Source organism: Diceros bicornis, chromosome 1 (assembly GCF_020826845.1).
Source record: "Diceros bicornis minor isolate mBicDic1 chromosome 1, mDicBic1.mat.cur, whole genome shotgun sequence".
Lineage (NCBI taxonomy): Eukaryota > Metazoa > Chordata > Mammalia > Perissodactyla > Rhinocerotidae > Diceros > Diceros bicornis.
Window position 1 is genome coordinate 66713895 of NC_080740.1, and position 12101 is coordinate 66725995.

Here is a 12101-nt window from a genome sequence, read left to right on the forward strand (position 1 = left end):
GGAGGGGACATTTGAGCTGAGACCTGAATGTTAGGAAGGAGCCAACTCGGAGAAGATCTGGAGGGAGTGTAGAGAGACTAGCCTTGCAAAGGTCCTGAGGCAGGCATGAACCTGGAATATTTGAAGGACAGACAGAAAGAAGGTTGATGTAGCTCCAGGGGAATTAGTGAGGGGAGAGTGCTGGGGATAAGATAGAAGAGGCAGAGAAGGACCAGACCATGCAGGACCTTCTGGGTGATGGTAAGGAGTTTGGATTTTATTCTAAGTATAATGAGAAGTGGTTGGACTGTTTTCAGCAGGAAAGAGATATGGTCTGAGTTGGGACATACTTATACTAAAAAATTATTCAGTATTTATCTGAAGTTCAAATTTAACTGAGCGTCCTGTATTTTTCCTCCCTAATTTGTCAACCCTATTCCCTGGCCTTTACAGAGTCTACAGAAAATAACCTCATCCTCTGCTCTTTGTGGCTAGCCAAAAAAGGGCACAAAGAATCCACGTGGCTTTTCTTCTCCTAGGTGCAACTATGTGCTGGGTAAACGCTGCTCTGGCTCCTGCCACCTTTCTCTAGTTCTCGCCCAGCCCCCAGGCTTTGACATGCAAGGAAGGCCTTTTTCCCAATCCCGTAGCCATAGCATTTAAAAAGACTTTTGGACCACAAGCATCACTGTCTCTAACAGACTTTTTTCCTTCCAAATGAATTAGGTCCCCTGTCCTTATGGGTGATTCCAGACACAACTCGGATGTTCACAGGAGTTCCTGCACAGGGTCATATCACCACAAGACACCATGCTCTAGTGCAGTGCTGTCCAGTAGAAATATAATTTATATTTATAAAGCCACAATTTAGTTTAAAATTTTTGAGTAGCTGTATTAAAAAAAATTAAAAAAGCAGGTGAAATTAATTTTAATGATATATTTTATTTAACCCCATATATTCAAAATAATATTTTAACATGTAATCAATATGAAAATCATTCATGATATATTTTACTTTTTTTCTTTGTACAAAGCCTTTGAAATCCAGTCTCTTTTATGCTGATAGCACATCTTAGTTGGGATTCTCCATGTTTCAAGTGCCCAATAGGCACTTGTGGCTGTGGCTGGTGACTACTGTATTAGACAGTGCAGGTCTAGTGGTTCAGAACAGGGGTTTTGGAGTCTGACTGGCAAGGTTCTGCCACCCACAGGCTCCTTCATGTCTCTGAGCCTCAGTTTCTGCCTCTTTAAAATGAGCATGAAAATAGTACCCATCTCCATGCCGGCTAGGTCTCTGAGTGCTTCACATGTAGTGGCCCTTTTCATTCTCACAACACCGTTATGTGTTGATTATTATTATTATTCCCATTTTACTAAAGAAAAACCTGAGGTTCAGAGAGGTTAAATAACTTTCCTAAGGTCACACAGCTTGACCAGACAGAGTCAGGATTGGAACCCAGCTCTTTCAGACTCTAGAACCCTCACTCTTGACCATCCTGCCTCCCTTTCTCTTCTTCCTGACTAATCCTAGAGGTAGAGTGTTCTTTTGATACCTGGAGTAGTTTCTTCGCTGCTGTGACTTCTTTACAATCTGCGACTGTAGGAGGACAGGAGGAGAGGAAATAAGTCTTGACTTTGGTGTCCCTGGCATTCCTGCCTCTTTGGACAGCTCTGCTCTGTGGAGTTTGCCTTCCTGCGCCCTTCAGTTACTGAAACGCCCCTGCCCTGGCCATATTGCTATGACACAGTTTCTGTGGCATCAGTCACGTCCCGTGGAAGCACCCATGTTGGGGAGAATGTGGGAGCCGCCCTAGGTCTCAAGGCTATGCCTGAGCTGTCTCTTAGCGGGATCGTCTCTGCAATTAGCTGATCTCACTATCACTCAGATTCTCCCCAGTTGCAGTTTTGGGGGATCTTTCCTGGTCACTTTCTCCCTGGCAGCTGCAGTTTTGGGGGATCTTTCCTGGCCACTTTCTCCGTAGCGCTTTCTCCCTAGCTCCCTCTCCTGAGGGAGTTATCTCTGAGGACTGGCTAGACCAGCCCTGGGGGAGGGGTTTGGTCTTGCAGTGGTAATCTTGCCATGGGAGTCCACGCTGATCTAGGCACCATCTGGTGCATCCCAAGGGGGGCCTGGTCCAGGTCAGGGGTACAGGCCACAGCTTCAGCAGGCAGTGGGGTCAGCTGGGCTTCCTGTGGTCCAGGGTTCCCTACCTCCGTCTTGTGGTGAATACATGTCTCTTCATCCTCACCACTTGCGCCCTAGATGGATGACCACCTGCTCCTGCCTGGGTATCTGTAGTAGCCTTCTGACAGCCGTTCCTGGTACCACTTTTGACCCCGGTTTAGTCTAACATGGTATAGATCTCATAGACTTTATTCTTTATTTTATGTATTTTTTTTTAGATTATAATTTTATTTATTTATTTTTTTCCCCCAAAGCCCCAGTAGATAGTTGCATGTCATAGCTGCACATCCCTCCAGTTGCTGTATGTGGGACACGGCCTCAGCATGGCCGGAGAAGCGGTGTGTTGGTGCATGCCCGGGATCCGAACCCGGGCCGCCAGCAGCAGAGCGCGCACACTTAACTGCCAAGCCACGGGGCCGGCCCTAGACTTTATTCTTTAGAGAACTTTTAGGTTCACAGAAAAATTAAGTAGAAAGTACACACAGCTCCCATATACTGCCTCTCCCCCTCACAGTTTCCCCTGTTATTAACATCTTGCATTAGTGTGGTATGTTTGTTATACTTGGTGAATGAATACTGACATATTATTATTGACTAAAGTCCGTGGTGGACAGTGGGGTTCACTCTTTGTGTTGTACAGTTCTGTGGGTTTAGACCAATGTATAACATCATGTATCCACTGTTACTGTGTCACACATGTAGTTTCCCTGCTCTAAAAATCCTGTATGCTCTGCCTGTTTACCACCCTCCAACCCCCGGAAAACACTGATCTTTTTACTGTCTCCATAGCTTTGCCTTCTCCAGAATGTCATATTGCTGGAATCATACAGTATGGAGCCTTTTCAGAGTGGCTCTTTTTGTCTAGTAATATGCATTTAAGGTTTCTCCATGTCTTTTCCTGGCTTGACACCTCATTTCTTTTTTTTTTTTAATCACTGAATAATATTCCATTGTATGGCTATAGCACAGTTTATTTATCCACTCTCCTACCGAAGGACATCTTGGTTGCTTTCAAGTTTTGGCAATTATGAAGAAAGCTGCTGTAATCTTAGGGTGCAGGGCTTTTAAAAATCTTTTTTTAAACTTTTTTTGTTGTGGTAAAATATACGTAACATAGAAAATCTACAATTTTAACCATTTTAAAGTGTACAGTTCAGTGACATTAAGTACATTCATGTTGTTGTGCCACCATCAGACTATTCATCTCCAGAACTTTTCATCGTCCTACCCTGAGACTCTGTACCTGCTCAATAATAACCAGCCCCTGGTGATCACCATACTACTTTCTGACTCAATGGATTTGACTACTCTAGGTACCTCATATAAGTAGAGTCATACAATATTTGTCCTTTTGTGTCTGGCTTGTTTCACTTAGGTTAACGTCTTCAAAGTTCTTTTTAGACTTTTTATCTGGAAATAATCTTAGACTTACAGAAAAATTGCAAAAATAGTACAGAGAGCTTCTATATACCCTTCATTGAGCTTGCCCAAATTTTAACACCTTACGTATCCATAGTACAATTATCAAAACCAAGAAATTAACATCAGTGCAACACTATTAACTCTACAGACCTTATTCAAATTTTGCCAGTTTTCCTATTAATACCCTTTTCCTGGTCCTGGACCCAATCTAGGATACCACATTTCATTTTATTGTTGTGTTCCCGTAGTCTTCTTCAGGCTGTGACAGTTCCTCAGTCTCCCTTTGTCTTTACTGACCATAACACTTCTGAAGTGTTCAGGTTTGTAGAATACCCCTCAATTTGAGGTTTTCAATAATAAAATTAAAATCATTTTATATATTTTATAAAAATTTATACAGTCATGCACCACATAATGACGTTTTGGTCAAGGAGGGACTGCATATATGACAGTGGTCCCATAAGATAAGTATCATACAGCCTAAGTGTGCAGTAGGCTATACCATCTAGGTTTGTGTAAGTACATGCTATGATGTTCACATGACAAAATGGCCTAATGACGCATTTCTCAGAATGTATCCCCATCGTTAAGTGACACATGACTGTATATGAAATGTATATTTTATAAACTTGTATTATAATCAAATTTTTATATTTCATAACGTTTTATATGATTTATAAAATTAAAATTATTTTCATTATTAAATTGAGGTTATACATTTTTGGCAAGAATATCGTCGTCAATGTCCTATCCTTCTCCATGCATCATAGCAGGGGCACATGATGTCACTATATCTTATTAGAATGATGTTAACTCTGATAATTTAGCTGAGAGGAGGTGGTATCTTCTAGGTTTTCCACTATAAAGTTACTATTTTTCTCTTTGTAATTAATAAATATTTTATGAAGAGAAACTTTGATACTATGCCTATGTTCTGTTTCTTCTCAAACTTTCATCCATTAATTTTAGCACCCATCAATGGATCTTACCCACAATAATTATTACTGGTGTTCTAGTGGTAATTTTATATTTCTCTTATTTCTTCTACACTTATTAATTGGAATTCTTCTATAAGCAAGAACTGTCCCTTCTCTCCCGTTCATTTCTTTAGTCGGTTATTTCTTTATATCAGTATAGACATGTGGATATTTACTTTATTCATTGAGTCAGAATCCAGTTCTATCATTCTTCATTTTCTTTTTTTTTGTGTGTGTGTGTGTGTGTGAGGAAGATCATCCCTGAGCTAACATCAATGCTAATCCTCCTCTTCCTGCTGAGGAAGACTGGCTCTGAGCTAACATCTATTGCCAATCCTCCTCCTTCCCCCCACCGCCCAAAGCCCCAGTAGATAGCTGCATGTCGTAGTTGCACATCCTTCCAGTTGCTGTACGTGGGACGCAGCCTCAGCATGGCCGGACAAGCGGTGCGTCGGTGCGTGCCTGGGATCCGAACCCGGGCCAGTAGTGGAGTGCGTGCACTTAACTGCTAAGCCACGGGGCCGGCCCCATTCTTCATTTTCTTGCTCAAATTTTGCCAGCTTTGGCCGTTGGGAGCTCCTTTACGTTGGCTCCTGTGTCCTTTCAATATGCCTCCAACAATTTTTGAGCACTTCCTTACTTTCTGACATTACAAGATGTTCTAGGCTCGTCTTGTATTTTCTCTGGCCCATCCTTGAAATCAGCCATTTCTCTTGGGGTCCCTGGTTCCTGTCTTTGGAGAACGGCATTTAGACACCAAGTTCTAGACTCTAGGTGTGCTCATTGCTCCTGGGGTGTCATTGCTTCTAGGCCCTCTCAGCTGATGGAGCTAGCAAATATACGTATATATAGTAATATACACGTATGTGCGTATCTACATTTCTTTCTATGTCTATCAGTATTTATATATTTAAAACTATGACTTCATTCTGATACCTCCAATTCCAGACCAGCACCGCAGGATTCATTCTAGTCTTCCTCCTTTTCTTATTTGTTTCTCTGACAGGGAGAAATGGCTGTCATCTGCAATATATTTACTTGTTTGTTCAAAGTTAGTTTACGCATAAAAGTAGTTTCAGAATTACTAACTGGTAACCCCTGTGAAAAACAGTTACTAATGTTAATTTCTTCCCCACACCTTTCAGTGTGGTTATGTTATTCATTTGTAGTAGAATTAGGCTCATTCCTTATTGTTTGTATCCCAGTTGGGGTTCACCCTCCACATCTTGGTTGGTCTGAATTGTATAAGTGAAACATTACCATGGTTCTGAGAGTCAGAGCTGTACAGAAAGGCACATTCAGTGAAGCATTGCTCCCTTCTCATCTCTACTACCCCACCCCATTCGCTCATTCTTTCCACCCCGTTTCATTTCCCCTACAAATAACCAGTCTCATAAGTTTCAGATTTTAAAATATGAAACGCTTCACGGATTTGCATCTCGTTCTTGTGCAGGGGCTGTGCTACTCTCCTCTGTATTGTTCTAACTTTAGTGTATGTGCTGCTGAAATTGAGCACCAGAGTGATCCTTATAAAACAGAAACCAGATCATGTCACCCCTGCCCAAAACCCTCCAGTTGCTTCCTGCCACCATAAGAATAAAATCCAAACACCTTAGTCCACCGTTCTTACTTTGAGGCTCTTCATAATCTGACTCCAGTCTCCTGTTTATTTTCTCTACTTGGTGCCCTCGCTCACTCTGCTGCAGCCACACCCACCTTCTTACTGTTGTCCTCCTGTCCAGTGCTCAGTGGTCTTAATGCCTTTGCATTGGTGCCTCCCTCAGCCTGGTGCTGCTTTTCCCCAGACATTCCCAGGGTGGGTCCTTCCAGTGGCTGATAAACATTCACATCCTCATGGAGGCCTTCCCTCAGTAGATCTCCTGCCACTCTCTAACTCTTTTTCCTGCTTTGTCTTGATTCATGGTTCTCATCACTACCTGGTGTACGTAATATATTTATTTATTATCTGTCTTCCCCACTCAAATGTAAGCCCGGTGAGGCAGGGGCTTTGTTTTGTTCAAAGAGCTTGGAAGAGTGCCTGACATATAGTCAGTAAATAAGCAGCTAGTAAATATTTGGTGAAGGAAGTTTGTGTCAGGTGCTTTACATGCATTTATTTCATTTAATTCTCACAAAAAAACACTTGGAGGTGACTACAACTTTTATTCCAATCTGTAGATGGAAAAACGGAGGGTTAGAGGGGTTAAGTGCTTGCCCCAGGTTACACAACTGGGAAAGGTCGACAGGAGGTCTGGCCCTCAGTCTCTCTGACTCCAAGGCCGTGCTGTGACTGCCTGTGCTGTGTGAGAGCATGTCCTTGTCATCCAGGGGGCTTGGAGTGGTACTTGCCACACATGATAATTGTAAGGATACAATTGTAGAGATAGAACATGAGTGTGTTTGTAAACTGTAAAGCACTGTACAAATATGAGAATTATCAATATTATTGCCATAATTATGGCTACCATTTATTAAGTACTTACAGTGAGCCAGCCTGAGCTCTACATCATTCTGTCACTTAATCCTTGCAGCAGCCTTTTGAAAGTGTGGTGAAAAAAATGGAAACTCAGGAAAATGAGGTAACTTGCCCAAGGTGACGAGGCTGGTTGAGGCTGGCAGTCACTGCAGAGCTGGAGTGCTTAGCCGTCTCCCTCACCGCCTCCCTGTCTCAAGCAAGGGGACATACAGACATGCCTTTGAGAACTCCTTGTTACTTTCTCACGGCCAGGTAACATATTCCTGGAATTCCAAGAGGAATTGGAGCAAGTCTACAAGGTCTACTGTGCCAGCTACGACCAGGCCTTGCTGCTGGTGGACGCTTACCGGAAGGAGCCAGAGCTGCAGCGGGAGATCCAGGGCATCGTTGAGGCAGTGGTGTGAGTAGAATGACCAGTGAGCACTCGCTCCTGCTGCCGTTGGCCCCGAGGGCAGGGGCTGTTACGGTCTCACCCCGACTTGGTGCTGCTCATGCCGCTTCAGGAGCGTCCCAGTCAGGATAGGCTGGGCTACAGAGGCGAACAACTCCGGACTCCTGATGGCTCAAACAGCAAAGGCTTATACCTTCCTTAAGCTCCATTGCAGGTTGACTTGGGCTCTTTGCATCTCCTCACTCTGGGACCCAAGCCAGCAGCAGCCACATCTGGAATATTGCCAGGAACTGTAGCAAAGGGAAAAAGAGCTCTGGAGCGTCTAATGCTGGTAATCAAATGCCCCAGTCCAGAAATGCTATCCATTGCTTCTCATAATTCATTGGCCAGATCTCATCACATGGCTTCGTCCAACTACCAGGAGGCCAGGGCATGCTCTCTTGCCATGTGTCCAGAGGTGGAAAAGCAGAAACATTTGGTGAACAGCACTCATGACCACCATCGGAAGGGCAGTGAGATGGTGGGGACCACGTGCTGTGAGCTACAGTGGTGGGAAGCAGCTGTGTGTCTGGGGAGGCCTTCTACAGATGGCTCAACTCCTGCCCCATGTAATAGGACCAGAACTTCCCTGGGTGGCATCACAGCCCAGAGCTGGCACCAGTGAGTGGAAGCTCCAGGTAGAGATATGTAGAGAAATTTAATTTTTTAAACTAAAATTTTGAATGGGTAACATAGGTACATGGCTCTAAAGCTTTAAAACATCCAAATTTATGCGGTAAAAAAATCTTCCCAACCGTGTCCCTTCATCTACCCAATTACTACTCCCACACCCAAAGTTAAGGGAACCATTTAAAATTACTTATGGATCTTTGCACTGTTCCTTTACGCATATGCAAGCAAATACAAAGGTGTACTCTTACTTTCCCACCTTGTTGATGAAAGTTTGTATTTTTTTTCGCTTACATTGTATTTTGGAGGTCTTTCCATTTCCATACATAAATGCATGATCCTTTCAATGGCTGCGTATTCTTCCACTATGTGGCTGTTGCACTGTTTATTTAACTGGTCTCTATTAATGTGTATTTGGTTTGTGTCTGTTCTTTTGATGTTACAGGCAGTGCTACAGTGGTTATTCATGAACGTATATCATTTCAATCAAGTGCAAATATATCTGTTAGGTAAATTTCCAGACATGAAATTGCTAAGTCAGAGGAAGTATGTATTGATAATTTTGATAAATATTGCAAACTTTTCCTCTGTAAAGGTTATAACCAGTTTACATTCCCATGAGCAACACATGAGGATGTCAGTTTCCCCACAGCCTCACCAGCAGAGTGTGTTATTAAACTTTAGAGAATTGGCTACTGAGAGAGGTAAAAAATGGTGTCTTGATATGGTTTCACTTTGCATGTGTCTTCTTACGATTAAAATTGATCATCTTTTTGTATATTTAAGAGTCATCTGGATTTCCTTCCCTGTGAATTATTCTGCTTCTTTTCTGTTTTAAAAAGGCTTGTATCTTCCCCAGGACAAGCTCACCAAATGGAGATAGATGAAGGTCGTTTTCTGAGAATTAGAATAGTGTTGGAGGAACAGAGGTTATTATTACTATTGTTTTATCTGACTCAAACATTCCCTTTACACCCAAGAGAAAGACAGTGTGGATTTAGGTTCTTGAAGATGACATTATCTCATATGGAGCCTGCTGAGACCTCCCCTCCTCCTCTCCATTATCGTATCCTCACCCCTTAACCCTCTGAAGCCTCTTTTCCAAGTACCCGTGTCCTAGCCACTCCCTGCCTCCAGAAAAACTACATTCATTTTCCCCTTTGATTCATCCCTTCATGCATCTTACAAACTTAGGCTTTAGCAAGGATCACTAAATACATTTCGGATAACCGAAATGGGGGGAGCAAGATGCTAGATGTGGGACAAAAGGGAGTAGTGGAGACTGTGGCAAACCACAGCCAACAGACCCTGTATAGAGCATAGCTGCAGCCCAGCCTGAGCTGATTGTTGCTATATTGGGTAGCTTTTGCTATATAACAAACCACCCCAAAACATAATGGCTTAAAACAAACATTTATTTAACTCACACTTCTGCATGTTAGCAGTTTAGCTGGGCTCAGTAAATGATTCTTCTAGTCCTGGCTGAACACCCTCACATGTCTGTGATGGAGGTCAGCTTTACTCATCTTGGCTGGGCTCTCTTCTGTATCTGGGACACATGAGCTGACTCAGCTCTGTCCACTCAGTCTCTCATTGTCCTGCAGGGTAGCCCCAACTTGTTCACACGGTGGTCACCGGGTTCTGAGAGGAGACAGACAGACACATGGAAAGAAAGAGGGGGGGTGGCTAGGCCTTTGGAGGTCTCGGCTGGGAATTGGCATGCTGTACTAGACTCAAGGGGTGGAGAAATAGACCCCACTTCTTGATGGGAGGAGCTTCGAAGTCATATATTTTTTCACTTATTTTATTGAGATCATAATGGTTTATAACATTTTGTAATTTCAGGTGTACATTATTCAATTTTTTATAGACAAAGCCATATTTAAAGGGTGTGGATACAGAGAGTGGAATAATTGCAGCCATTTTTTGCAAACCATCTGCCTCAGTTGCCGTAGGAATGTGAGTCCGCTGTGGCCAGATGCTCTGATTTTTCAAGTGAAGCCAGAAACTTTGATGTAACATCTCCCAAGCATTAAATGCTGGCATTAGTTCAGACATGTTAGAAAGACTGTGTGGGGCTCTGGTTGGCACGCAGGCTGCTGTTTGTTGTGTCCTCTGCTCTCTGGCCTTTCCCAGCCAGGCCAGTCCAGCTTTTGTCAGGGGCTTTGGTGACAGGCTGCCTGGCAGTGGATCTAGCTCCGCCCCTTCCTCACCTTGGCAGAGCCATTTCATCTCAGAACGTAACAGCACCTCATGGGGACATTGACTCATTGCACACAAGTGACAGTCAATAAATCTCAGCTATTACAGTTGTCTTTGCGGGGCAGGGATTATATTTCTCTGAGACCACACTGTGGTTCTCAGCTCTGTCAGTCCCGGTGCTCCTTTTTATAACAAACATTAAATAAATTTATTATCTTAAGATATATTCTGGGGAAAAAATACATATCTCCTACCTATATATGTAACTGGAAAAAAATCTGTATAATGGCTTAACATAACAAAAAGAAGAAATAAAAAGAAAATAATTTCTAATAAAGTAATCTATATTTCAGCATGCAAATGCTTGGGCACCACTACACTAGAAGATATAGTGGAGCAATTAGATGCTTGCACCTACTTATAGTAAATAAGTCTGGATTAAGGAAAGAAAAATCGGAAGTCATTCTGTATGAGAAGTACAGAAAAATGGAACAGCAGAGAATGTGTGTACGCTAGAATAACAACTAGCGGTGATAACAAGCCTGACTTCCTTGTGTATAGTAAGAGAAAGAAGGAGATGACATGGTTGAAGTAGGGATAATATCACATCCTGGGAGGCAGAGGCAATGAAGACATATGAGGTTCTTGCAAGTGATCTGGGTCTTATTGATCGAAGGTAGTGTCATAATAGTTCCCAATATTATGATATGTGACTGGCTGGAGTTGAAGTGTCACAAAAATATCTCAGTTCTTGACATTGCAGCATGTTTCGAGGCCTTCATTCAGTCTCTGAGTGCTCAGAGGGGCATATGCGACACAGACGGTTCTGCACAGTGCAGGACTCTCCTGCCTCCCTGCTCCCTGCCTGCTGAATGCCTGGAGCACCCTGGAGCCTGCGTTTCCAAAACGCCTTCCATGAGGACCTCTGGTCTAGTGTTTCACCAGGAATGACATTCTTCCTGTCAGCATGACTGCTGCTCTCCTCCCTCTTGACACAGTAATCCTGGCTTTCTTGTGCTGATGATCATGGGACTGTTTCTGGAACTTGGCCACTAGAATCACCACATCTGCCATAAATGCTTCTTTCTCAGCCAGTTAGGATAAATGGCACCATCTAATTAGATTCTTAGTGATTGCAAAACGCATGCTTCTTGCTACCCTTTATGTGGGTGGGTGAGTGGGTGGGGTGTTCAGTTTATCCTGTCTCTTAAGGCAGAGCTTCCCACCTGAGGGCCGAGGGGATCAAAGGTTCGTCCTTGCAGCGGGCGGGAAGTGCTGCCTTAGGTAGGAGCATTCTAATGGTGTAGCTGTCGGGGCGGGTGTGTGTGTGTGTGTGGCTGCCCTGCAGAGGCAGATCAGTCCAGCACAAAGCACTTGCAGTTCCGGAATGATGGCTGAGGCAGAGTGTTTGGAGAAGGCAAATAACTTCCTTTGTTTTTCTTTATTGGCAGTTTTTGTTTGTTTTAATTTAATTTAATTTAATTTTTATTTTTTTCCCCCAAAGCCCCAGTAGATAGTTGCGTGTCATAGCTGCACATCCTTCTAGTTGCTGTATGTGGGACGCGGCCCCAGCATGGCCAGAGAAGCGGTGCGTCGGTGCGCGCCCGGGATCCGAATCCGGGCCGCCAGCAGCAGAGTGCGCGCCCAACCGCTAAGCCATGGGGCCGGCCCTTTTGTTTGTTTTAAATATAAAAGTAATATATGCTTATTGAAAAAAGGAAAATTCAAACAATACACAGGTACATAAAGTAAAAAGTAAAAGTCCATTCCTTCTTGGCCTCCTGTTTCCCCATCCTTCCC

General features: G+C 43.4%; 1 protein-coding gene and 1 non-coding gene across 5 annotated transcripts in view; one reads left to right on the forward strand and one right to left on the reverse strand.

Annotated features, from left to right (window-relative positions):
• The window catches only part of ARHGEF37 (Rho guanine nucleotide exchange factor 37), a 53315-nt gene that overhangs the window by 18878 nt on the left and 22336 nt on the right, over nucleotides 1-12101 (forward strand). For all 4 annotated transcript variants that reach the window (XM_058543830.1, XM_058543810.1, XM_058543819.1 and 1 more), the window contains exon 4: nucleotides 7292-7439. In XM_058543830.1, coding sequence (XP_058399813.1) covers nucleotides 7292-7439 — 148 coding nt within the window. The remainder of the gene's footprint in view (nucleotides 1-7291; nucleotides 7440-12101) is intronic.
• Nucleotides 5972-6079, reverse strand: LOC131410485 (U6 spliceosomal RNA). Its single transcript, XR_009221264.1, has one exon. It is a non-coding gene; the product is annotated as a U6 spliceosomal RNA (small nuclear RNA).